Genomic DNA, 26,153 nt, shown 5'->3' with positions numbered 1-26,153 from the left:
AACCAACGCATGAAACAGTGCATTTTATTATCATTATATTTTCCACCTCTGTTTTCAAGGGAACAGGGTCAGTAAAGGTGAATCCACAGGCCAACTGTCAGAAATTCTTCCTGGTAGCAGATGGAAGCAGAGGAGACATACACTTGTTTGTCAAGAATTTATAAAACTCTGCCTGGATCATGAATAACTGCAGATATGACCAGAAGAAAAAAAAGAGAAACAAAGCTTTTAATTATAATTGTCAGCAAGAAGCAGAAAGATAAATTACACGATCTTTGAACTTGAGAAATAAAACTGATAAAGGTTTCCTGCCCAGTAAGTGGAGCTTCCGTGTAAAAATAGAAATTCAGTCATGCAACTGATCCAGATGCAGACATACACCCAGAGAGCTACATCATTTCCTTAATCTATATTTTATATTACGATGAAGCCCAAATAGTTCTCAGATTTTTTTTCTGCATGAATCCAAATAAAATAACTACGTTTAAATATGTATGGTCATCACCTGGCCAGCCTACCAATATAGTTCATATCGTCCACGCTGCCTGTTGCTGCTGATTTAATAGTCAGACTGGCAAGCTATCCTGACTAAATTTCTTGTCCCCTCACCCTAGCATTTCCTTTGATCCTGGATCTTGCATTGAGGATTCCACACATTGTGCTGAGCACTGTTTGAGCTTGCTTTTACCAAAAACAATGTTCTTTGTCCCTTGTGGGATTCCCTTCGCTCCTCACATTAATTGCATCAAAAATGTATGCAATTCATCCTCTCTCCATTCTGTCTTTTGCTCCAAGTTGCTCCTTCTCATCTGATACCTATCAGAGTTATTGTCAATGCTGCTAACATCGGATGTTTTTGCTTTGACAACAGATGGAGATGTAGCCATTGTCTTCTTTTCGCTTTTAGAGTTAGATGATGCTGAGGAGGGGGGGATGTGCATGAGAGTTCAGCTAGACATAATAATACTGAACCTAGGGTGAGAATCTAGGTTATTTAAATAAGAGATGATAAGAATTGGTGGGCTGGAGAGCTGGAGGGAAAGCCCATGCTTTAAACTAATTGGGGAATGTGATTTATGACTGTTAATTGGAGGAGGGAATTGTGCATAGTATGTGCTCAGGGGAGGGGAATTCAGTTTTTGGCTTCGATTATGCAGTGCCGATGTTATGCTACTCAAAATAAAGATTCTTTAATAAAGACAATGCCTCGAAGTTCTTTGAAGAGTTTTATCTGTCGGAACATGACATTTATACAACAGTCTGATCACATCAAACCCAAAAGCTCTCAGTGCTCTTATCTACTTTTTCTGCTTAAAATACCTGCCAAACCACCTCCATATACTCTGTCCATTTTTTTTTCTGTCATTTTTTTCCCCTTATCGCTCTGATCCCACGGTCCATTCTTCGATTTCTATCTGGGCTTCCTGTCTCCTTCTGAGTCCAATATAGACATTCCGTGGTGTTGGACTTTTATTCTCTCGACTGTTCTGTCCTGATACAGTATGTGCCTGGCCTTGGTGTTGCTGCTACAGCTCTGCTACCACATATAGTCCAAATATCAGCTTTTTCTTTACCAGGAAAATGTGGTACTTATTGGACTTCGCTATATTCCCTAACCGGGCTAAGTTCTTTAAAATGAATCAATTATCTTGAAATCTTCCCACCTTAAAACTACACATATTGAAAAGATGTGCAGCCTTTTCAAAGAACATCTCAATAAAAACTACTTCTAAAACTAAGATAGGAGAAGTAGGCAAACCAATGACAATTCAAACTCAGACAAAGCAACTCTGCTTTGAATATTTTAAATCTTCCTGTATACAGCTATATTTTTTAAAGACTTCAATAAAATAAAATGAATAAAATTTTGAATCTACCTTCAAAATTTGCCAAAACGACAAGATTGCCATTTTTAAGAAAATTCCTCCGATACAATTCACTATATGGCAAGATGTAACGCCAACCCAACTTTGGACCTACGTGGGTGTTATACAAAGGATCAAAAATTCCAGTAATATCAGCCTTATCCCAAAGAAGTTTGCCATCTGTCAAGCAAAATAAACAAACATAAATAAACTGAAATGGATCAATAGTTTAAATATACAACCTCCAATAGTTTTAGTAGGTTATATAAGATTCAAATAACCAGGCACAACATTCCATCCAACATTTTTTAATAGACATGCTTAAATTCTATTTGGAATTTAAGATAATTTTGCTTCAGTGGTGGTGGGAGGGGAGTGTTGTCCTCCCTACATTGTTTTATAAAGTCTGTGTTAGTAAGCTTTCTCTTTCTCCAGGGTAATTTTTGAAAAAAGTGATCTTGGTCTAGTTACCATAACATTCATTATAGGTTCTGCTGGTGATTAACTATAAAGTCTTACATGGCTTGGGAACAGGGTAGCTGAGGAATTACCTTTTTACAAGAGTTTCTACCTGTCCAATTAGATCAAATAGAATGGGCATGCTGCAGATCCTATCAGCCAAAGAATATCAGTTGATAGGGGCTAGAAAAAGAGCTTTTTCTGCAGCAGCCCCTGCTCTATGTAACATCCTCCCTTCAGAGATTAGAATGGCCCCAATCCAGTTAACCTTCTTTAAAGCTTTAATAGACCTGGCTATGCTCCCTATACAGACATCTAATTTGAGTATATACACTACATATATACACTAATTTGAGCCTGGAACACTACATGCCACAAAGGCTCCGCCTCTTGGCTTTATTTTTAAGAGACCAGATGCCTTGCTTTGTATATACTCAAATTAGATGTTTTAATGTTTTTTAGTGTTTAAATGTTTTCATTGTTTTTATTGTTTTAAAATGTTTTTAAGATTTTAATTGTAATATGTGTATTTGAATTGCAAACCACCCAAATTCTTTTGCTGAGATGGATGGCTATAGAAATCAAACAAACAAACAAATAAGCAAGCAAGCTTTATATGTTATACAAAGTGGCTCAGACAGGGCATCTTGTTTATGATTGTGTCTGCATTATATTTTGCCAGGGAATACAGATATGTCAAGATGCTAATTTATTTTCAGAGACGTTTAAAATGCTACTAATAAACTTTGAGTCAATTATTGCCATGGTCTGAAAGCACCTGCTTTTCCAAAAGGGGGAGATGGGGGAATTAATAAAGTAGCCTGTAATACTATTAGTAGATACATTTCCAGGTGCCTAACATTTTGTTTTATTTTCAGGTGCCAACTAAAAATACTTTTATGCCTGATTTTTTTACATCTTATTGTCGCTTAAATATGTCATAGGTTCTAGGGATTGTCTCAAATTTACCACCAATCCAAGAATTTGTAGCATTTCCTTAGATTGGATTTCACTCAGTAAATTAGAAATGGAGGAAGAGGTATAGAATACAATAGTTGAGTTCTATTCTGCACAAAATTAGAGCTGCTTCCTCCTGCTAACCTAGCGTTCCAAAACTGAAAGTTCTGTCCTACTGATGCTACAATATCTCCAATAATTCTGATTTTTAATCTATACTATTTGATTTTAATCTATCTAGTTATGACTAAATAAGAGAGAAAACAGTCAATTCTGCACAACCCAAACACCCCTTAGACTTACTGAAACGCTGGTTGGGATCTGTAACAAAGCTTCGGCTTGCTGACATCCTTTGGGTGACGTCAGGATCTTGATCCACTATGGTGAATGTCACTTGCCTGTTCCCAGCTGGCCACTCTAATGCTCCATCATCCTTGCCACTACATAAAGAAAACATGATTCCTAGGTAATCTCCATTTGAGTTGGCTGGAGCACGGGGATAAAGACTGAGCACAAAGCAATAGCCCTCAGAGTTATAAAAGATGGGGCTTGGCAGATAATCTCCTTTTGAGGAACTTTTTAAAATGGAAGTGAAGTTTCTTATCTGCCAAACGCTGGTAGGACATTGTGTTTCAGTCAGAGTTACATCATCAATGTGAATTCCTCCCTTGGAATGTTGTGGGTCTCCTTTAAGGCCATGAAAAACATAGCGGAATTTGGTCTGGCTGTTGAAAGGAATGTTTGCAAAGTTCCACTGCTTCTCTCCATCACCTGAAAGGGGAGAGGGGAAAATCTAATATTTGATTCATTTACATATTCAACCCATTTCATGCTACTTTCCCTGCGATGATCTCAAAGTGATATGTAGCAGAAGTAAAGTGAGGAAGATATGAGGACAAAATTACTATAACTTAAAAGAGCTAATGAAGCAATTGTGCATTTAAAAAAGCTGGAAAGCCCTCCGCCATAGGATTGCATTACACGGATACCATGAATAATGTTTGAGGCCCTTTACTTGACCTCAGAGAAGCAACAATTTTGTCAAGGTGTGTTCCAAATTTTGCTTAGTAGTAAAGATAAAAGTTGAATCTTTGAAGTAAATCTTCAAAGGTCACTTGAGAACTTACCATGGATGCTTTTCAGTTTTATTGACTTCCTAATATTTCCAGTACCATCATCAGTTTTAAGCCATATAATCAGCTCATCTTTTGGACTGCCATCAAATTTGTAAAAAAATTGTAGGCACTTCTCATTTCTTCTTGGATAAAGAATACGGGACTCCAAAATGGCTGCTTCACCTGAAAGGCCTTTTGTGGTATCGAAGCTCATAACGTACTCTTTCTCTGTAAAGTAGATGAAGATGATTTAATGTCCTGTGGACCATGATTCATTTTGGGACAACTGTGCAGGATTTCACTGGGTTTAAACTGAGGCACTCGTGAAATTCTGTTACTGTAATCTTATAATAAAAGTAATATTAGCATTCATAACTTTGGCTTTCTAGCCCTGTCTACTTCAAAGGGCTGGCATCAGTTTTGCAGATCTGAATATGCTTCCCTCTCCTTCCCTCTTTCTGAAAACTGAGAAGGGTCAATTCTGAAATACTTTCTCAAATTGCATTTGTGCCACAGATCAGATTTCTTTTGTTTGACCATTGCCTTGGTTGTGGCTCTTCCTCCTGATCCTCAAGGTTACTCCTTCTGCCCACAACATACAATTTTTTTTGATGTCCATATATTTGCAGGAGGAACATAATAAGAAAAAAATATATCTTTCATCATAAGTAGATTTCCATTACTGATTACTTTGTCACATATTAACACTTTGGATACAATTAACATTTTAAATTTTCTCTTTTTTCATATGCTATATCCTCCCTATTGGATTTCATTATCAAATTATTTCCAGTTGTACAGCCACTCTCATCCATTTAAATTACACGCTAGTATGTTACCTAAGCAGTGGTTGTTGTTATCCCGACTTGTAGTCAAGGTATGTTCCCAGTCCTTGTTGTCTCTTCCGTTTTGTACCATACCACAGATACTGATGGACTCAAATGAACATTGGTCAAGGAGGGTAAGACTGGAAGCTGCAGGAAATATCCCCACATTTCAGGTTAAAGTAATCTAAATGCAAATAAGAGAGGCCTCTGTTCTGCCTAACAAATTTCTTCCCAAATTAGTGTTGAGCTCCTTTAGAGAACTAAAACATCATGAAAACTATCTTGTTAGGATAGCTTAATTTAGAACCATTCTCAGCTCCATATGAGCGAGTATTAGTATAGCATTATATGCTATAAGTGTTCTGAACCAATAGTTTTATAGGATGTAGTGAAGTAGCTGAGAGGCCATAAATGATCAGAGGATGCTGGAGCACTAAGTGGGGACTAATAGTCATTTGATCCTTTCTGCTTCAGGGTCACAAGCAATCTTAAGCCACAGGTTGGGTGTTCCCCAATTATGTAAGATTGCTGGTTGTTCAATGAAACAGTGTGTATATTAGTTCCTTGGGTAATTTAACTTCCTCCGGTCCTTTTCAAAGATGATTGATTGATTAGGATAATTTATGCTTAGAAGCGTCTGAAAGATTCCTTGGGAAAAGACATGTTGTATGATATTGTATGATCTTGGGAAAAGACATACAAGGCTTAAAAATTGCAATGGGTGCAATGGGTCTGCATTCTGATGAACCCCAAAACACCTTTGTGCTTTCAATCCTGTAGTTTTCATAGATCTATTCCTAATCTAATATAAAGTAATAGATTTAGTTGTTAATTGTTCTTTGATGTTAATGAATATTTAAGATGTAAGATTTTACCATTACTATAGCATAAAAAAGTTGAGTAAAATAGAATAAACTTACCACAATGGTACATGCGGTTAAGCCTTTCTACATCTATCTTGCTCATATCCTTGCTTTGCCCAATGATGTTGTTGAATTCTGGAATTTTTGTTGTAATTGTAGGGACAGAACTGTTCTTATTGAATGAATAAGCTCCATAATGCATGACAGATTCATAATCATATGGAGTGTTTAAATCAGAAATGAAACTGTCATTATATTTGTCAAAGTTATATGCCTGACCTAGGAAAGAAAATACCAAAGCTATCAGGCAAGTTTGACAATTAATAGTTTAATATTTTTATTAAACAATTAAGGAGGCAATCATTTATAATAGATCTAACTTGTACAACTTCATCCCTAATACATTATTTATCAGTTGGTTTCATCACATCCCTTATATTTTATTTAATATTTATAAGAATCCATTGGAAATTGCTTTGCAATTTTAGGTGAATTAATTTGTTGTTGTTGCATTTTAAGTTCCAAAGAGCAAACAGAATTCAGTAATGGGTTGGCTTTTTGTTTAATACCTGAAAGCTAAGGCAGTTAGATATGTTGAGTTTACCAATGAGACATTTGATCCAAAGAATAGTAGACTATTATGCTGTGCATGGTTTTATATAGCCTCTTAGAAAATGAGATTTAAAGTTTGGGAATAGTCCTCAACCTACAGTACATTTATTCTTGAATAATTAAGTGATAAATAACATCACATACAGATTTGTAGATTGGTCTATACTTAATGCACAATGTTGTTGCATTGTATTGAATCTACCTTTTGTGCCTCTTTAGCCTTGTGGCCCTGTGGCTTTCTGTTCTCTCTATTAATTGGAACAGATATTGATAGATCTATCTTTGAGATTTAGGAATTGTCTTTTAGATAAGAAAAACACAGAATTGTTCATCCTCTCTTGAAGCAAGTAAGAGGCCCAAAATACACAGGTCAGTCTGTTTTTTTCCTTGCCTGAGACATGTGGCATTACTGCCTTATGATAGGATTAATATCCTTTTTTAATAATTATAAGATAAGTAATACTTTCTAAAATCAAATTGAACGAGATGATTTCTAGCTGAAATTATCTGAAGTAGTAAGAATCCAAAGTGGGCATGAAAGATTTGAAAGGCGCCAAATCTTCCTAGTATCTTTTCTGTCCCTTCCACTTACCATCAATGATTTCATTCCACCAAATCTTAACATAGTCGTCTCGATCAGTGCGTGACTGTTCATGAAAAAATCCAAGGGCATGCAGGACCTCATGCTCCACAATATCTTTATATTCACAGCCTGATCCAATAGAAACGACCTGGCCAGCCTGAAGATCTCCCACATAAGACCAGCATCTGTTTTACCATGGTATGTTCATTCATCAAAACAGTTGATTTAATACGACAACTAATATAAACACAAAGCCATTTAGCCTACAAGAGCCAAATGATAGCAGAGTGAGAGGTCCCCCATCCGCCACATAGGATACCATCTTACTTTTCTAAGTTATCCATTAAAAAAAACATATTGATGCTGCTTTATATCAACCAAATGCAAACCCTTGATGATACCTATTCTTATAGTTCTTAATAGGCAGAAGATCATAGGGCTATTCAAGCCTTAATAAACAGGACTTATATCGAACATTCATGTTTTGCAGGAAAGTGTCTATATTCAAAGGCTTCTTTGCTTAGACATTAGCCTCACATAGATGGCAAGGAAGGATGATGTCACCTGAACAGAATTAGTCAACAGGAGTCTCTAACTTGGTTCCCTTCTCATTTAGGTATTAAGATATACAGGTTTACTAACATATACATTCATGTTTATTAATAATCCATGTGATCCAATGGGAGGATGGGAAAGGACTATTTATTGCATGTCCCTAAATCAAGATCTTGCAGAAGAGCTCAGTGTTGTTTATAAAAAAAACAGTGTAGCTTATTTGCAGATGGAGGTATAATATTTATTGGGGGACGAGGGGTGCGATGAATTATTTATGCTAAGCAACCCAGGGAGGAAACCTTGTAAAATGCTAGCATGTCAGGAATTCTAGAAATCTCCTTCATGATAATTAGGATTTACCTACATGTTTTCCTAATAAAGCAGTGTGCAGCCCCAAACTTGAGATTCTGTGCGCAGTAAGCTATCTGTGATCTCAACTGGAACTGCAATATGCAACCTGGGGAAGATAAAGAGCAAATCTACTATTCCTTCTGGCAACAAGCAGGAAATAAGTTTCCCTGGATGCACTGATATCCCAATAGGCTACACTGCAGACTAAATGGCACCTCAAGGGAAACATGCCAGATGATGCAAATAAATAGGTGGAGACTATCCAGATGACAAGAAGGGCATGCAAAAGGGCTTCCTCTTCTTGTTGGTAATAAACCATTTCAGTGAAATCAAGGACACACAACCTGATCCAGCCTTGAAATATGGTAGTCAAAGAATGTCAAGAGGAAAAGGCCTAGCTTGTGTTTTATACTAGGTTTCAATAAAGAACGAGGGAAGGAATACAGTATCATTTTGTGTACTTTAACTGTGGGCAATAATTATTTAAATGCAACAGCTTTCTGTCATGACGTTAGCTTGTTTGTTTGAATAAATTTACCCAGCCAGCTTTTCAAATTGGAGGTAGGACTTCTCTCCTTCATAGGGTTTAAAGTCAATGCAAGATTTGAGTCGAAACATCTCAAATGCTTGCAATATGACGCCCTTGGTATTCAGGTCTGAAAGAAAAGAATGCCTATTTTATATTCCTATCCAGGCAAATGAGATCAATGCTATTTAGAAATATTAGATAATTGTGTTTCATTGCTAGAAACCTCTTTCTCACTCAGTGCTCCTTCCTCTCTTCAGGGCTAGACTAGAAACATCCTGGAAGAAAGCAAACCACTTCCGTATTGCTGCCAAGAAGGTTACATGGAAATAGCTAATGGGTCAGACTCAAGGAGATTTTGTCTTTATCTACTAAAAAGCCTGACATCTGGAAGAGCTGGCTGGAAACATTGAAATTGAAGCCCAAGAGGAAGTGAGGACTCAGTTAAGGAAGGGAGCTCTGAAGGAACATTTTTAGGGAGTTGCAGGGGGAAGAGGGCAGATGATCCACTAAATTTGCCCTCTATTGGAGTTTACTGCTTAATCCATTGTATCCATCAAACTAATAATTAATCTAGTGTTCTAGAACAGAAAATGTCTTGTTACCTATACTGGCGCCCATTTTATATGGAATTGGAAGTTTCCATCTATAGGAGTCATTCCTCAGTGCATTTCTGTCAAGCTGTTAAGAAAATTAAACTATATTTTTTTAAAAGTTTATTTTCTAATCTCTTTATAAAAAGTAGATCAACCTTACATACCAGCATGATAATGTCGCCTTCAAAGAACTTCTTTCCTGTTGCTAAATGTGGAATGAACAACAGTTAAGGACAAAGCATTATTTAAGAAATTTTTACAGGTTATTGTTCTCTAAATCTTAGACACATAGATAAACACCCAGCATTTGATAGAATTTTTTCCTGTTTACTATTTAACATGTCCATGTTTAGGAATCAGTCTGGATTTTTGCTGCAATTCCTACAGATATTTAGCTTGAACATTTTTTTTACTGGACACAACAGAGTGAATCGACATATATTGGATGTCATTAGTCATACACTGATGTAGGGTCATTTATTGTAAACAGTCTTTCAGAGCATACTGTAATGTAATGGGTATGAAGGAAAATAATTGTGATAATGAGGGAGATATGATCAGTGGAGAAGAGAGAGAAGAAATTAAGGATGCAAGTCAAGTGTATTTGTTTTTCCAAAATTGTCCTCAGAGAACAAATCAGCTCTTCGTCTATGTGACATCCCTTCATAAACATGAAGAATGCAGTCATAGCTCCTTTAAACTTTTCTTCTCCAGACTAAACATTTCCAATTTCCTCATTCTCTTACGCTGCTTCTAATTTTTTGTGGGTTTTTGGCAGTGACAGAACTCATTTGGATTCAATATTGTAGTACTCAAAACTTCACATCAGACCAGACAGTCCTTCCAGATCTCACCACCAATGGATGAAACTAACATGCTATCTTGATTTGTTCTGTTTTGATGTTCTACAGGCCTACTCTTTTCTATTAATATCAGTGGATCCCAAGAATGTGTTTGGGGTTTTTTCGATTTATATAATACACATACGTACAATATTTACTTACCTGCATTGATTTCAGGGATGCCTTTCCTAGGTTTTCCTTCATCCAAGGAGTACCCTTTTAAATGAATAAATAGTGTATTAGTATCAAATATATACTTCTTTACAGATCATTATTTCAGACTGTATGCTTTCCACCTTAGAAAAAGATATTCTTTTATTTTATTTCATTTATTTCATTTTGAGTTTGTTTTGATTTACCTTCATGTTCTGCTGTCCTCTTGATCTGCAATGGCAATTGGACATTTTTAGAAAATCAAGGAAAATAAAATAGTATTATATCAAGTCAGGAAGCATCTAGGGAAGTACCATACCGTAAAAGTGGAAGAGACAGTCAGCAGTGTTGCCAGGCACAGGAGCTGAGGTAAAGACATTTTGAAGTGGCTGTGAATGATTGAGGGCATGGCATAAATAGTCTGTAAATTTCCGGTCTTTTTATGCAGTGTCAGAGAAAATTAAGAATTAAGCAACTATAGGTTAACATTTAATTCATCTTATTATTTCCTAATTATACTCTTGAGAAGGAAATCAACTTAAACAATTATTTTATTTATATATTCCCTGTCAACTTCTTGAATCAACAAAATGTAATTTGTCCATAGCTGAGAGAAACAATGTAAAAGACAGAACAATGTAACAAAGAGCCCTAAACCTGTCAGTCAGATAATTACTGTAACAGCCAGCCTGAAACTCAGGAAGGGCATTCCTCTGAAAGAATAGTGAACCAGACAAATCCTTTAAGATTTAGAGCTTTAGGAGCACAGAGGAAGGATGCCTACATGTACATACATATCTTAAAGATAACCTGAAAGATTTCGATAAGGCCATCTCCCTCCCAGAGTTGTACATTTGTAGGAAATAAATACTTCAAAACACATTTATACAAAGATTCACTTTCTCTATAAATACCTCTAATTGGGAATACTGAAACTGACAGAAGAGATGTTTGTAGCTCAGAGTTGAACTGTGGGGACCCTGGTGTTCTCTGAACTTGGTGCTTTTTCTTGCAGACCTTTCATTATCAAGTTAGGGGACATAATCAGTTATAGGAGGGAGTTGGCTTTGCCGTCTTTTTATATATACTACTGACTTGCTCTGTTAGTGCGGGAAATGTTCTTGGTGGTTCCTTAATTAGGCTCTTCTTTACTGTTAGATTGTTTGTCTGAGTTGGTAGTTCCTTGCTTAGGACATTGTTCACTTAACAGAATAACAGAGCTGGAAGGGACCTCAGAAGTCTTCTAGTCCAACCCCATGTTCAAGCAGGAGACTCTATACCAGGGGTGTCAAACTCAATTTAATTGAGGGCCGCATCAGCATTGCGGTTGTCCTCAGGGGGGTGAGTAGGTGTGGCCAGGGTGGGCATGGCTGGAGTGGGTGTGGCCTACTGGGTGGGCATGGCCAGCTCTACATCATTTGCGTCAAGGGTGCCTGTGGGGGCCTGGGCAGGAGTGGGACAGATCTGAGAGTCTCTGGCAGAAGGGGGTGGGACCAGGGCAAACGCCAAGGCATAGCCCACTGGAAGAGCTTGCTGAAACCCCTCCCCCGGAGCCCATCAAGCCGGATATGTGAAGTAGGTGAAGGCCATTTGCTGGCCACTTCCAGGTGATGGTGCATTTCTTCATTCCTCACAAAGGGTGACACCTCCCCAGCATGCACCCAGGGGGCAGGGCCGACACGGCAGGGGCTGGTTCCTCACTGTTTCCAGACGGTCTTGTGAAACTAAGACTGAATGCGTTTCAGCATAGATGGCCACCACAAAATTGTACATTGGCGCCCGGCTGGCCTGGGCCAGGGCCAAGGCAGCGGGGGCCGTTCCCTCACTGTTTCCAGGATGGCTTCGCGGGCCACATGAAACCACTTCGCGGGCCGCATCCAGGCCCCGGGCCTTGTGTTTGACATGTCTGCTCTATACCATTTCAGACAAATGGCAGTCCAGTCTCCTTTTAAAAATATCCAGTGATGGAGCATCCACAACTTCTGAAGGCAAGCCATTCCACTAATTAATTATTCTCACTGTCAAGAAATTTCTCTTTAGTTCTAAGTTGCTTCTCTCCTTGGTTAGTTCCCAACCATTGCTTTGGATGCTTTGCAAAACAGGTTGACCCCCTCTTCTTTGTGGCACCCCTCAAATATTGGAACACTGCTATCATGTCGCCCCAGTCCTTCTTTTTAGTAGAATAGACACACTCAATTCCTGCAACCATTTTTCATATGTTTTAGCCTCTAGTCCCCTAGTCATTTTTGTTGCTCTTCTCTGCACTCTTTCCAGAGTCTCAACGTCTTTTTTTACATTGTGGTGACCAAAACTGGATGCAGTATTCCAAGTGTGGTCTTAGCAAGACCTTATAATGTAGTACTAACGTTTCATGTGATCTTGATTCTATCACTTTGTTAATGCAGCCTAGGATTGCATTGGCTCTTTTGGTGGCTGCAGCACACTGCTGACTCACAATTAAGTAATTATCCACTAGGACTCCAAGATCTCTCTTGTAGTTACTGGTATTGAGCCAAGTTTCACCTAATTTGTACTTGTACATTTGGTTTTTCTTGCCTAGGTGTAAAATCTTACTTTTCTCTACAATTTTATTAGATAGGGCCCAATGTTCAAGTCCGTGGAGATCCTTCTGGATCTTGAGTCTATCTTCTGGGGTGTTGGCTATTCCTGCCAGTTTGGTGTTATCTGTAAATTTGATGCATTCCCCTTCTATTGCCTCATCTAAATCATTTATTGGTAGTCTAGAAAAAGGTTTCATTTTGGTAATGAAATATATAAGAAGCTGTTTATAAATTCCATGAATAAAACATTCATGTATATGGAACCATGGAAGTATTTCTGGAAACTCCTAGAGAGATGAAGGGCCAAATGAATGGAAAAGGCAAATATCCCTATCTTTCAAAAGAGGAGGAAATAAGAACTAAGGAACTGTAAGCCACTCAATCTAACAACTATATTTGTGACAATTCCAGAACAGATCATAAAGGCATCCATCTGTAAGCATCTTGAAAATAATGTAATAATTATCAGAAGTGAACATATCTTTCCAGATTAACTGTACCCATATTTTGACCAGATAACTTAGTAGATTGAAGGAATGCTGTAATCATAATATACTGTATTTGATTTGACAAAGTATCTGGTGACTCAGGTGGTGAGCAGCCGCTCTTCTCATCCTCAGTCCCGGGGAGCCTCTGCGGACAGGTCCCGGGCCGCCCCGGCTGCAGGAGAGCAGCTGAAGCTGCGTTTCGCGAGTTACCTCCAGGAAAGGTCGCTGCTCCGCACTTACAACTGCCGCTTCAGACTTACGGTGCGCCCGGGTGGGGTTTTGTGGTGAGGGGGAGGTTGTGAGTTTGAGTTCTGCCTTGGGCTGGGGAGGACTGGGGGGATCTGGGCCAGCCTCTCCCTCCCTCTCTTTGTCTGGCCAGCCCACCTCACAGAGTTGTTGTTGGGGGAGAAGGGGAGAAGGAAGGGTTTGGGGTGTTGGGCACCTTGAGTTGCTAGCAAGTACTAAGGGTGGAAAAAATGGTAAACGAGACTGGACAGCCATTGGTCTGACATGGGAGAGGGTCTCCTGCTTGGTCAAGGGGTTGGACTAGATGACCTCCCAGGCGCCTTCCAGTTATTCTACAATTCTACATTCTTGATTAGAAAATAAGCTAAATATGAGCGGGATGGAATGATCATTAAACTATCCTGAAAGCTAGGCTTATCAATGGTTCCTCACCAAATTGGAGGGGAATTTTGAATTTAATCTTCTTCTTATACTCCCAAATGTGCTTTTCAAAAGGTAACTGGACTTTCTTGGTTTTTTTCCTTGAAAATGTTTCACTTCTGATCCAAGAAGCTGCTTCAGTTCAGTACTCTAAAGACATATTTTTTTCTTAATGAGAAGAGAATCGCTTTCAAGAGGGGAAAAACTAGAAAGTCCAGTTGCCTTTTAAAAGCATCTTTGGGACAACCATGACTTGGATGATTGAGAATCTCCATAGACTTGTATTTTTCAACATTTTTATTAATGATAGATGAGAAAGTTTATCAGTTTTGCTGATGACACGAAACAGATGGGATACTATTTCCCGTATCCCAGAAGACAGAAATAAGATTCAAAACAATCTTGACAGGTTAGACAATCATAATAAATTTAACAGTGATTAAAGCAAATGTACTGTATACAAGCAGAAAATAGAATTCAAATGATTATAAAATGATATGGATATAGAATGGAACTTACCTAGCTTGGCAAGTATGTGTAAAAATTATTGGGACAGTAATTAATTAAAATTGAATATGAGTCAGCCATGTGATATGGTTTTTTTATCAACAGAGCAGCATTCCTCAAACTTGCCAACCTTAGGATGTGTGAACTTCAATTCCCAGAATTCCCAATTAGGATTCTGGGAAATGAAGTCCACACATCTTAAAGTTGACAAGTTTTTTAAAAAAAAAAAAAAAAAACCATTGCAACAGCTTGATTATGTTACTATGCCAAACCACAACAGCTTTCCTGGTAGCACAGGAGAAATCTTCTTTTATAGAATATGGAATAACAAAGATGGAAGAGACCTTGGAGACCTAGTCCAACCCCCTGCTCAAGCAGGAGACCCTATAAAATTCTGGACAAATCTCTTTTATCCAATCTTTTCTTCATAACCTCCAGTGATAGAGTGCCCACAAATTCTAGAGACAAGCCGTTCCACTGGTTAATTGTTCTCACTGCCAAGTAACTTCCCCTTAATTCTAGGTTGGATCTTCTTGTCTTGCCCTCAGATGCTTTGGAGAATAAGTCAATCCCTTATTCTGTGATAGCCTCTCAAATATTGGAAGGCTGCTATCATGTCACCTCTAGTGTTTCTCTTCATTAGATTAGAAATACTGAATTCCCGCAACTGTTCATCGTATGGTTTAACTTCCAGTCCCGTAATCATCTTTGTTGCTGTTCTCTTCACTCTTTCTAGAGTCTTGACATCTTTTTTGTATAGTGGTGATCAAAACTGGATGCAGCATTCCAAGTTATGTAGCAATTCATTCTATAACAGGACATGGAGGAACCCTCAGTCACCTTCTGTACTGTGCAGTTTACCTTTGATCTGGTCCAATCACATTCTGAAGAGGAAAACTAAAGCTGGATGCTCGTGGTTAGCATGTCATAGCTTTGGGTGAGAGCAAAATACACAGAGTTACTATCCACAGAAATCATGCTGGATTTCTTTTATGACTCTATGTGTAAGCAATCTAGCCGATATATATCCCCTCTACCTGATCTGAAATAACACGCCAATCAAACTAAATTTTAGAAGAATCGTGTTAAAATATAGGATCAGGAGAAATAATGAAGATTTGGTTGAGTTTTCTAAAGCAAGAAGGGAGAAACGTACAGCCATCCAATATTCACGATAAAGCTGATGTTCACTCTAGGCAATTTACCTTAAGAACAAAAATCATTGTCTGTTTCATTTAGTAATGAAAAGAAAAAGCAATTAAACCAATAGTCAGTGAATGCCAGAAGACTGTTATGAAGTGGCAATTCTTACTTGATTGTTAACCCACAAGTGGGCAAATATTTCTAGGTTTTGGATGAGCTGTTGGAATAGAATTAGAAAGGTCTGTGCTCTAATCCAGCTGAAATCCACTGGGTAACTTTGGCTCAGCCCTTCCTTAATTTAGTGCATTTCACAAGGTTGAGGGGAAAATGGGAGAAATGGGTGTGATGGATGCCATTCTGAGTTGGGCAATATAAATTGAATACATACATATACATATACAAGTGGGGGTATGCAATTGAGAAAATACAAGGTAATATGTAATGCAATCATTTATTTCCATAGTGAAAAAAGCAAGGCTGTGTGAAACCTGTTACCATCATACATAATACCCCCCTCCAAAAAAGGCAGGCAAAGGGGCAAAGTTCCAACAACAAGCAGTCCTTTATGGTTAACCATAAGATGCTTGGATTTCTTAGCTGGTGAGGTTGTCATTGGTCTAGTGGTTAAGGCACCAGGCTAGGCTGTTACCTGGTCTTATGCCCAGTGAGGTGTGGGAATACTCAACAGGCCCATCCAGGACATTCAAGCAGGACAGGCTGATTTTTGATGTCATTTCTCATATAAACTGGTGCCCTCCCCCTCCAGCCACACCTTTCATGCATTTATGTCAAACATAGAAAGCTGTCAATCCAGCCTCTAATGTGTACCTTAGAACTTCTCTGCCTTCCCATGAATACTCTACTGCACCAAAAATAACTGACAGCACTCAAGACCAGAATCTTCAGTTATATATTCTGCCTGCTCCTAATTTCTGTCCTTGATATACCAATTCCCCTTCCTTTTTTTATATGCATGGAAATGTCTACAGAAGCCACTGGGCCTTCATGTGTCAGAAAAGCCCTGCTGATGTATAAACTTGTTCAATTTCTATCTATTCTGCAGCAGTCAATGAGAACCTTTATGATTAAAGCATCCATCAAACTTTTTTTCCCATTTTTTTCTCTGTGGAGACATACCCATCTCTCATGATCACAGAAGTCATTAATTTTGTTGTGTTGATGCTCCTTTTGTCAAGCATATTTCTTTTTTTTCTTTTTTTTATATAACAAGTTTTATTAATTTTCCATTTTTACAAACCTTCAGGTATTTAAGGAAGCAACATGGTGGTTGAATAATACATAATCCAATAACACGCTTATCCATACATATATCAGTTTACATCATCAAAATTTTCCTCTGTTTCTCTTAATCATTATAACAAATTCAAATTGATAGGTTGCTAGTTATAACTCAATCATTTAAAACAATTATAAACAGCTTTTAGATTATATATCTCCAAATCCTGTTTTTAACTTTTGTCTGGTTTCAATTAGAGTATTTGAGTTGGCTTACTGTCCAATAATGTTTAGATTTCGGATGGCCCACGGTTCCCTTAATTCATACAAAATAGTATCATCTCTAAGATACACATTGTTTATTCCAATAAATTCTTAATTTATTTCACCATCATATTCTAATTCTCATTTTAATATAATTGCTTACTCATAAAATAACCTTTATTCTCTGAATCCATCTTCTATTTATAATTCAAAACAATTATTTAAATAACTAATTTATTTCCCTTATAGGTATAAATCTAACTATTAAATCCAATAATATCTTTTAAAGTCTCCTTAGCTCATTAGATAAAGTTTAAAGCTCTTCCATTAGATATCAAACAAAGAAAACCATTTTTTTACAATCTAACTCTGGCCTTCCTTTTATGCCAAGCCGGCTTCCATAAAAAAGCTTTTTGGGCCTCAAATGGCTCTCCCTTCCTTCCTGGATATATCATTTGAAACAGGTGAGACCATCCAATCATCAGCCTATCAAGGAAGCCAGTCCCTTCACAGTCGTTAAATTGTTGACCCAATGGTTTAAATCTCCATATCTGAGTTAATGTGTTTATCATGCATTCAGATTGGTCTTCTTCTAGTTGCAACTGAAGTAGATGAATAGTCATGTTCGATGTTGTAGTTGTTTTTGGATCATCTAGATTATCTGAAATCTCAGTGTATTGTCGTAAATCCTCTGGAAGTTCCATCTTAGCATTACTTTGATCAGTTTCTGTTGCTGTTGTAGTTGTCAAGTCTTTAAGTAAGATCAAGCTTTGAGTATTAAAGGTCTGAGTAGATTGTTCCTGACATTCTTCCACTTTGTTATTAGTTCCTTCTTCTACTGCTTTTTGAAGTGTGGGTTCCTCTAATGGGGTTAAAGCTGTCTTTTGTGGCTTTAAAGTGGCATGTAAGTCTTTCATTGTAGACTTCATTAGTTCAGTAGCCTCTAGAATTTTTTCAAGTATAAGTTTGACATTAAGCTGTGGGTGGTATTCCTCCATTTCTGTAATGTTAACAGTCTTTTAGTGGAGGCTATTTTTAATAAGAGTCAATAACTGTCCACCTCCACTATAAAGAACTATTTTCACCACCCAGCTGTTTCAAGTTCTTATCTTTTGGTTGCTGTCAAGGACAAATTTTAGTCTCAGAGATCTCCCCATCAGAAAAAAAATTATTCCACTTGTTGTAGCAACTTTTCACCACTAGATGTCCCCAATATCATACAAAATAGGGCTTTTTTCTGGTTCAAGAGGAAACAAAGAACATTCCATTTTCCCCCTGGGTTAATAAAAAAGTAAAACAGTAAGTTTTTGTCCAGATACAAAGCTTTTAGGGAGCCCAGGTATCCGGATATTACAAGTCCAGGTTAGTAGTCATTTAATCTTGTTCCTTTTTTTAATGTGTGTGTTTCTTGGTTTTATATTCCCGAAATGAGCAAGAGCTGCAAAATTCAGCTGGGGGAAAGGGGTATTTCAAAAATTTTTACAGGAAGGTAGTTGGGAGGGAAAAAAGAAAAAATAGGGTCTCACCCAACTCCTCCAGTTGCTTCTTCATGCTTAGTTGGTGCTTTGGGCTTTCAGCTGGTTCGACTAAGTGAAGGGCCATGTTAATGGCCGCTCTTTTCCTTTTCGGTCCTGGGGAGTTACTGCAGATCAAACGGAGAGGCTGCCGCCCCCTCCGCGATCCAGCAAGAGTCCCCCCCAACGGTGGTCGCCCCTCCAGGGCGACTTTTGACCCTTTCCAGGGTCTTCCGAAGGAGAAAAACCGGACGGCGGGGAGAGGAATCTGTCCGCATGTCCACCAGTGTCGAAAACCGGAACCGGAAGCCATCAAACATATTTTTGAAGAGAACTGCAAAACAGCCTTGAACCACCTTTATATATAGGTCTTTTTCAGTACAAGCTAATAATTTGACCTGGGAACATCTGGAATTAAAATAGTACTATGCTGGTGAAGAAGTGATTAATTCTGTCCTTCACATAGTATGTTATATAGAGGTGAACCTTGAAAGGTGATAAAGAAAAATAGTGCATAAAAGGACTCCAGTTTTGATTTTTATATCTGAGAATTGCATTTATAGGAATGTAGTTACAGATTTTTTCAGTTTAAGGCCAGATGTTATTTTTTCCTCTTTGGGAAAATCTGCATAGTTTGTGTACCTGTTTTTCTAATAGTGTTGAACTTAAAAAGAATGTTCATTATGATGTTTTATTAAAAGGATAAAAAGTTAGTTAGCAAAACATAAATAAAAAATAAAATAAACATACTAAATAATTGGACAGTTATTTTTATCATCAATCTAGCAATAAAAACAAGGTGTCAAATAATTTATGTTTGACAATAGAAACAGATCCAATCGCAATTGAAAAGATTGTTATTGTGATTGGTACTTTTAATGTTATTAACAGAACAAAGCTTTATGTTTTTCCTGTTTTTTATTATTTTGCTTACATAATGTTTAGCAGATACATTCTCCTTTCATTCCAATCAGTTAACCATTCTCTTCAAATATGCCAAAGCATGAAATAATAAAGATAATTTCTAAATGCTATCAGGTAACTTGGGTTTAGTTGCCCAAGTTACCTGATAGCATTTAGAATAATTGTTTCCTGCATGGTTACTCACTTTAAAGCATTCCCAGCTTTGACACCCATCAAAAGACTGTTCAGAAATAAAGCAATCTCAAGGGTGACCAGGGTGAGACCAGCAGTAATAAATGATAATACCAAAACAAATATTAGATGAACCTTAGAACAATTAATGCATAGAGGGAAAGAAGAACAAAGGAAAAACAAAGGTAAGATATATTAGAAGAAATAACATTAGAAGAAGTAAATATATAAATCTTAAGAAACAAAATTGATTTTGACCACATGCATTATACTGATGAGATTTTCCCACAGTGGATGTAGAAAGTTGATACATCTGTAGAAGATTTAAACATGTCCTTCATGCTAACTTTTTCCATGGATGTAGAATCATCATCTTAACTGCTGTCCAGTTAAACCTAAGTTCTTCATACTTCAGTAGATTTCAAATGTTTGGAATATAATTCAAATTTACCTTGTTATCATAGACCCTTATTTCTTATGCAAGCACCTTGTTTATCAGGCCGCGAGTATGAAAGCAATATGACATCAACACAGAGCAGATCCTATCGTCCTTCTGAAGTATTAACTTCCAACATGCAGAAACCCAGCCCTTGCTATCTTCATGGTAAGGTATTCTATATACAAAATATGTTATCAAAATAATCTTAAGGTAATGTCCCTAATTTAAAAAAATTTAAAACCCTAACCCTATCCTGTTAAAGCACAATATTCCAAACTATCCACATCTTTCTCATGTTTATCTTCAGACTATTTGTTAAATGGGAATGTACATTAACTTTAAGATTTCTTTATACACATTAAAAAGTAAGAGACAGATTTTCATCTGCATTTAGTGCAACTTTGTTTCCCACTTTGGCTATGTGCAACCTGGTTTCACACTTTGGCAGCGCCTTCAAATTAAAATATGGCCGGAAACTCTAATAAAATTAAAATAATAAATATTAATATTCCCAATGTTAATAAAAATATTAAGAGAATATTACAGCAAAGATATACATAGTGTAATCATAAAGTACGAAACATTATTAAATTAGAGGAAAGCTTAAAATATGAATATATTATACAAAGGTGTATGCAAAATTAATTAATCAGGCAAAATTCATATAAAAATAGAACTTTTCATGCATGCTTTTTAAAAATTTCTTAAACTGAGATAGTGATTAACTAGTTCAAAATAAGAAAAATAGTAAATGAAATAGATGAGTTTCAATGACTACAAAGTTAAGGTAGCTGAGACCCCCTTATCTGAAATATACCATTCTTCTCATTATTTTCTTGAAGTAAGTTGTTCACCATCCTTTCCCTGCATCTTGTGTTTCATATGTTTCTTTGGAGAGAAGGGTTTACTTTTCAAAAGTTCTTCCTTCTTAAGCTCCCAAGCTTCATCCTTCTCATCCAGTTGGATTCCCTTTGATTTTGCCTTCTGGCAATATGCCCTGTGTTCTATTTCAGCTCTAGATTAAAAGGAAAGAGGAAAATGTTTTGGATAAGCTGCTACCAATGGCTGATCACGACTTGAAAGGGACTCTTTCCATTTGGAAGGCTGGAGGATTTTGCATCCGTCTTTACCATAACCCGCTCTTGACGGCAGTTCTAAAATTAATTAAAAGCAAAAGAGCTTTGGCTTTGCTTTTTCAAACCCTACAGGACACTAATGCAACAAAATATGGGAAAATTCCTTAAATACATATGGGTGCTTTAGCATTAGTTCAGTTCAGCTCCACAGAGAAATATCAGGTTAACACCAATGAAGGCAACTTCACTGAATGTTTATTTAGGCAAAAAAAAAAAAGCAGAGGGCAAGTCACTCATAAAGATTTGTTAGTACAATTACTATCCTCAATCCAAATGGGTTATATATTACTTCCTTGAACAGAGTTCCGGATTTTAAAGTCTTGCAGAGTTCCTCCTAGAATGTGGAGAGGATGCATCAGAAGGGAAGGTGACAAACATGAGGAAGGGTTTTTTGGGGGGTGGGGAAGGGAATGGCAAAAAAGGGGTACAGGTACTTCTCTACTTACAATAGTTCATTTAGTGACTGTTCTAATTTACAACGGCACTGAGAAAAGTGACTTATGAGCGTTTTTCACACCACCATTGCAGAATCCCCATGGTCACGTGATCAAAATTGAGACTCTTGGCAACTGACTATTTGTGACGATTGCAGTGTTCTGGCTTCATGTGATCACCTTTTCCAAGTCGAGGACTACCTGTATTGATGGAAAGAGCAGGTCCCGAAGACCTGCTACTACAGAGGAAAAGCAACTGATTGTTCGCTTTCCCAACATGTACTGGGGAAAAAGAAGCAGGGAAATTCACCAGTTGGAGATTTGATAAGTGCAATCCATGTAAACTAGCGTAGCATTAATTTGGTGAAAATAGAGGAAAAGGTAGAAACTTTAGAAAGGCTGAGAGTTAAATAAAGGCTGCTGTGCAGAAAGTTCTTGGGCTTTAAAGCCGAAAACACTCTGAGTTGATTTAAGAACATTCTCAGCAACCCTGCTCATTGTCCCTTCATCCGATAATGCAAAATAATAGGAGAGGTGCAGCTCTTATGCCACTGCTCTGGAATACTGCTCCTACAATAGAGTTGGCTGGCTGCTCCTTTAATGTCATTTAGAAAGGCTTTAATTTTCAAAGAGCTTTCATATGCGATTTGACTGGTGTTTTTTTTTAAAGCAGATTTTTATATTGACTGATTTGAATACCATCAATTTGAATTGTTTTGATATTTTCATTTTCCCTCTAACTTTGGACTGAGGTGAGCTCCTCTACTCCCAATGCACAAGGAAAGTTACAAGGTCACCTGCCTTAATTCTTCTGCCAATACCGTGCTTACATTTCTAAGAATTTGACGCAGGCTTTGTGCCCATAGATTTCTGCAATTCTTCTTGGAACATCTCCATAGAGATCTGGGGCATCCATCGGTGCGTGCAAGGAGTGCAGTGTCCTCAATGCGCCCAGTCGCCCTGATTCTGCAGCAAAATGAACTGGAGTCCAACCTGCCTCCGTTCGCAAAACCAGACGAGCACCATGTGCCACAAGCAGCTTTACCATCTTTGAGTGGCCTGTTGAAAATGCAAACAGGACATTAGAGCAACAAGGACAGCTATCTCAAAAACATGATTCTGGGTGGCTAAGAACAATTTTTAAAAAGCAGACAAAACCAAAAATCCATTCCCAGCACCCCAAGGACGCTTCCATTGAGGACTTGGGAGATGGGTAGGGAAGGGGACATGCTTGGAGCAGAGGATTCCCCCATCCAGCCACTTCTTCTATGTAGGTTCTGCTGCTGGCCACGTCCTCTTATCCCCAAATATAGTATTACAGTCTCTGCATTTCTCGCTGCTTGGTGAAGTACTTGTAAGACATAGAATAGCACCTGAGAGCCACCATTTTAATCCCAGGGAAAACTCATGAAATATCACAGGTGAAATGGGAGTGAAAAGGAAGATACAGTGAGAGAAAAATTATTTGATCCCCTGCTGGTTTTGTACGTTTGTCCACTGACAAAAAAAATGATCAGTCTATAATTGTAATGGTAGGTTTATTTTAACAGTGAGACAGAATAACAAAAACAAACCAGAAAAATGCATTTCAATAAAGTTATAAATTGATTTATATTTTAATGAGTGAAATAAGTATTTGACCTCTTCACAAAACATGCTTAGTGGCAAAACCCTTGTTGGCAATCACAGAGGTTTCTTGTAGTTGGCCACCAGGTTTGCACACATCTCAGGAGGGATTTTGTCCCATTCCTCTTTGCAGATCCTCTCCAACTCATCTTGAAAGCCACCTTCGGCTCTCTCCACAGATTTTCTATGGGACTACGGTCTGGAGACTGGCTAGGCTACTCCAGGACATTAATGGGCTTCTTCTTGAGCCACTCTTTTGTTGCCTTGGCCGTGTTTTGAGTCACTGTCATGCTGGAATACCCATCCATGACCCATTTTCAATGCCCTGGCTGAGGGAAGGAGGTTCTCACCCAAGATTTGATGGTACATGGTCCCGTCCATCATCCCTTTGATGCAGTGAAGTTGTCCTGTCCCCTTTGCAGAAAAACACCCCCAAGGCATGTTTCCACCTCCATGTTTGACAGGGGATGGTGTTCTTGGGGTCATAGGCAGCATTCTTTCAAATACGGCGAGTTGAGTTGATGCCAAAGAGTTTATTTTGGTCTCATCTGACCACAAAACTTTCACCCAGTTCTCCTCTGAATCATTCAGATGTTCATTGGCAAACATCTGCCTGTACATGTGCTTTCTTGAGCAGGGGGACCTTGCAGGCGCTGCAGGATTTCAGTCCTTCACAGAGTAATGTGTTACCAATTGTTTTCTTGGTGACTATGGTCCCAGCTACCTTGAGATCATTGACAAGGTCCTCCCATGTAGTTCTGGGCTGATTCCTCACTATTCTCATGATCATTGAAACTCCATGAGATGAGATCTTGCATGGAGTCCCAAACTGAGGGAGATCGACAGTTATTTTGTGTTTCTTCCATTTACGAATAATCGCACCAACTGTTGTCACCTTCTCACCAAGCTACTTGGCGATAGTCTTTAGCCCATTCCAGCCTTATGTTGGTCAACAATCTTGTCCTTGACAGCCTTGGACAGCTCTTTGGTCTTGGCCATGGTGGAGAGTTTGGAATCATATTGATTGGTTGGTTCTGTGGACAGGTGTCTTTTATACAGGTAAAAGCTGAGATTAAGAGCACTCCCTTTAAGAGAGTGCTCATAATCTCAGCTCATTACCTGTATAAAAGACACCTGGGAGCCAGAAAACGTGCTGATTGATAGAGGATCAAATGCTTATTTCACTCATTAAAATGCAAATCAATTTATAACTTTTTAAAAATGCATTTTCTTGGATTTTTTGTTGTTATTCTATCTCTTACTGTTACAATAAACCTACCATTAAAATTATAGACCGATCATTTCTTTGTCAGTGGGCAAAGGTACAAAATCAGAAGGGAATCAAATAATTTTTTCCCTCACTGTAGCTCCGGGGTTCCTGCTCTCATTCTTTTGCCTCATGCCACGTTGAAATCATCGCTGCTGTCAAACCGTTGCTTTACTGGTGCAGAGTAAAGGAAGGATCACCTGGTGACCCCTTTTCTACTTTTATCCCACCAGGTACTTAAACTGGGATAAGGAAAGGCCACGCTAATAACCCTCCGTGCTAATTAGCCGCAGCACTGATTCCCCAAACAGCAGCGGATCCACCCGGGCAGCGTCCGTCCGCCTATCTCCCCTCTCCCTTTTTTGTGCTTCTAGTTCTGCCCAATGGCAGTGCAGAATCCCCTTTCCATTTATAGGCAGCGTTCTTGGCTTTTGCGCCTCAGCCTCTCGTAACTTTGACTCCCGTTTTGATTTCTGTTACACCAGGAAATATGATTTTGCTAACCGATCAGTTTGCGCGCTTGCTCTGATCAGGACGTGGCGAATGGCTGGGAATACGGCGGCTGCAAACTGAACTGGAAATTACCCGCTCCGACTTGCTCCGTACACTCGCGTTACTTTCGGGCCCCGCGTTTTTCCTTCAGTTTCCTTCTGGCGCAGGCGCGTCCCCCAACATGATGGCTCACCGTTTGCTGCCGCCCAGTGGAGAGGCGTTCTGTCGCTCCAGTCCGCGTCTTGGCAATTTGGGTCGGCGAGCCCGGTCGAGAGGATGGCTTCCGCTAAATCGTACTTACCCAAAGCTGCCGCTTCGTGCAGCTCCGTCATGCTGCCTTTCGCCGACCTCCTCAACCCAGCAAAACCTCTAAGAAGCCGGTTTTTGTCCCTAAGGGATGCGGCGAAGAAAGAATTCCGGACCCGTTTCTGCCGGTACCGCCATCCACTCCACGGGCTGCTAATGGCAACATAAAAAAGATATAAAACCATTCCCTTCGGTGATTAGGACCGAGCCCTCTCCCGGGCGATACGAGAGGCCTCCCGTCTGTTGTTACTTGTTTCCTATAGAAACTGGCTCCTCCTGTAGGGAAGCCTTCGAGTTGCCCTCGGGAGCCCTCCGTTCACGGCGGCCTGCCGGAGAGCGAGAGAATGAGCAGGGAAATCCTCCGACAGTAGGAATAGTTTGAAGTGATGTAATATTTTTTTTTCCTGGTCGCCAAGCTTTGCTTGAACGGGAGGAAACCCTGCTTGAAGGGCACTGAATCGCAGTGAAGGAGCAAAGCTGCCCTCCAAGCAGTGAGATGGTCTCTGCTGGAAAAAGCGGGGGTCGCTTGCAGAAACCGGGGAAAGTTTCGGCACTTGCTGCTCCGGGCACGGGCTCTGCCTCCCCAAACAGCAGCGGATCCACCCGGGCAGCGTCCGTCCGCCTATCTCCCCTCTCCCTTTTTTGTGCTTCTAGCTCTGCCCAATGGCAGTGCAG

General features: G+C 38.8%; 2 protein-coding genes across 3 annotated transcripts; both read right to left on the bottom strand.

The window, feature by feature from the left end:
- Nucleotides 1-1,640: 1,640 nt before the first annotated feature.
- LOC107284262 (meprin A subunit alpha-like) lies at nt 1,641-18,086 on the bottom strand. The gene is made up of 14 exons (XM_015812293.1): nt 17,656-18,086; nt 10,624-10,693; nt 10,511-10,535; nt 10,314-10,367; nt 9,474-9,514; nt 9,319-9,394; nt 8,726-8,843; nt 7,291-7,466; nt 6,144-6,365; nt 5,236-5,370; nt 4,409-4,624; nt 3,585-4,052; nt 1,878-2,045; nt 1,641-1,735 (listed from the first exon to the last, which is right to left on the bottom strand). Exons 1-14 carry the CDS (start codon nt 18,084-18,086, stop codon nt 1,641-1,643), a joined length of 2,295 nt encoding a protein of 764 aa, XP_015667779.1.
- A 2,658-nt stretch (nt 18,087-20,744) lies between these two features.
- ANKRD66 (ankyrin repeat domain 66) lies at nt 20,745-25,676 on the bottom strand. Of its 2 annotated transcripts, none has more exons than XM_015812350.1 (3): nt 25,366-25,676; nt 22,618-22,846; nt 20,745-21,232 (listed from the first exon to the last, which is right to left on the bottom strand). In XM_015812350.1, exons 1-3 carry the CDS (start codon nt 25,661-25,663, stop codon nt 21,046-21,048), a joined length of 714 nt encoding a protein of 237 aa, XP_015667836.1. In that variant the 5' UTR covers nt 25,664-25,676; the 3' UTR covers nt 20,745-21,045. The 2 variants fall into 2 exon arrangements, with proteins under 2 accessions (XP_015667836.1, XP_015667835.1); XM_015812349.1 differs by having other exon boundaries at nt 25,474-25,676.
- Between the last annotated feature and the right edge of the window lie 477 nt (nt 25,677-26,153).

The sequence above is a fragment of the Protobothrops mucrosquamatus genome, unplaced genomic scaffold (assembly GCF_001527695.2).
Source record: "Protobothrops mucrosquamatus isolate PMUCROS unplaced genomic scaffold, P.Mucros_1.0 scaffold78, whole genome shotgun sequence".
In the NCBI taxonomy this organism is placed as follows: Eukaryota; Metazoa; Chordata; class Lepidosauria; order Squamata; family Viperidae; genus Protobothrops; species Protobothrops mucrosquamatus.
Note: the sequence above shows the minus strand (reverse complement) of the source record. Positions and strands in the feature narration are given on the sequence as shown.

Coding starts and splice junctions, on each gene's coding strand:
- LOC107284262 (XM_015812293.1), bottom strand. CDS start 18,086: ATGAAAGACTTACATGCCACTTTAAAGCCACAAAAGACAGCTTTAACC. Junction 10,536..10,623: donor CTGTCTCTTCCACTTTTACG/GTATGGTACTTC, acceptor TTGCCATTGCAG/ATCAAGAGGACAGCAGAACA. Junction 6,366..7,290: donor GTGGAATGAAATCATTGATG/GTAAGTGGAAGG, acceptor TTTCTTTCCTAG/GTCAGGCATATAACTTTGAC.
- ANKRD66 (XM_015812350.1), bottom strand. CDS start 25,663: ATGGTTTTATATCTTTTTTATGTTGCCATTAGCAGCCCGTGGAGTGGA. Junction 22,847..25,365: donor CCACTGGGCGGCAGCAAACG/GTGAGCCATCAT, acceptor CATTTTCAACAG/GCCACTCAAAGATGGTAAAG. Junction 21,233..22,617: donor TGCGTCAAATTCTTAGAAAT/GTAAGCACGGTA, acceptor CTTTTAATCTAG/AGCTGAAATAGAACACAGGG.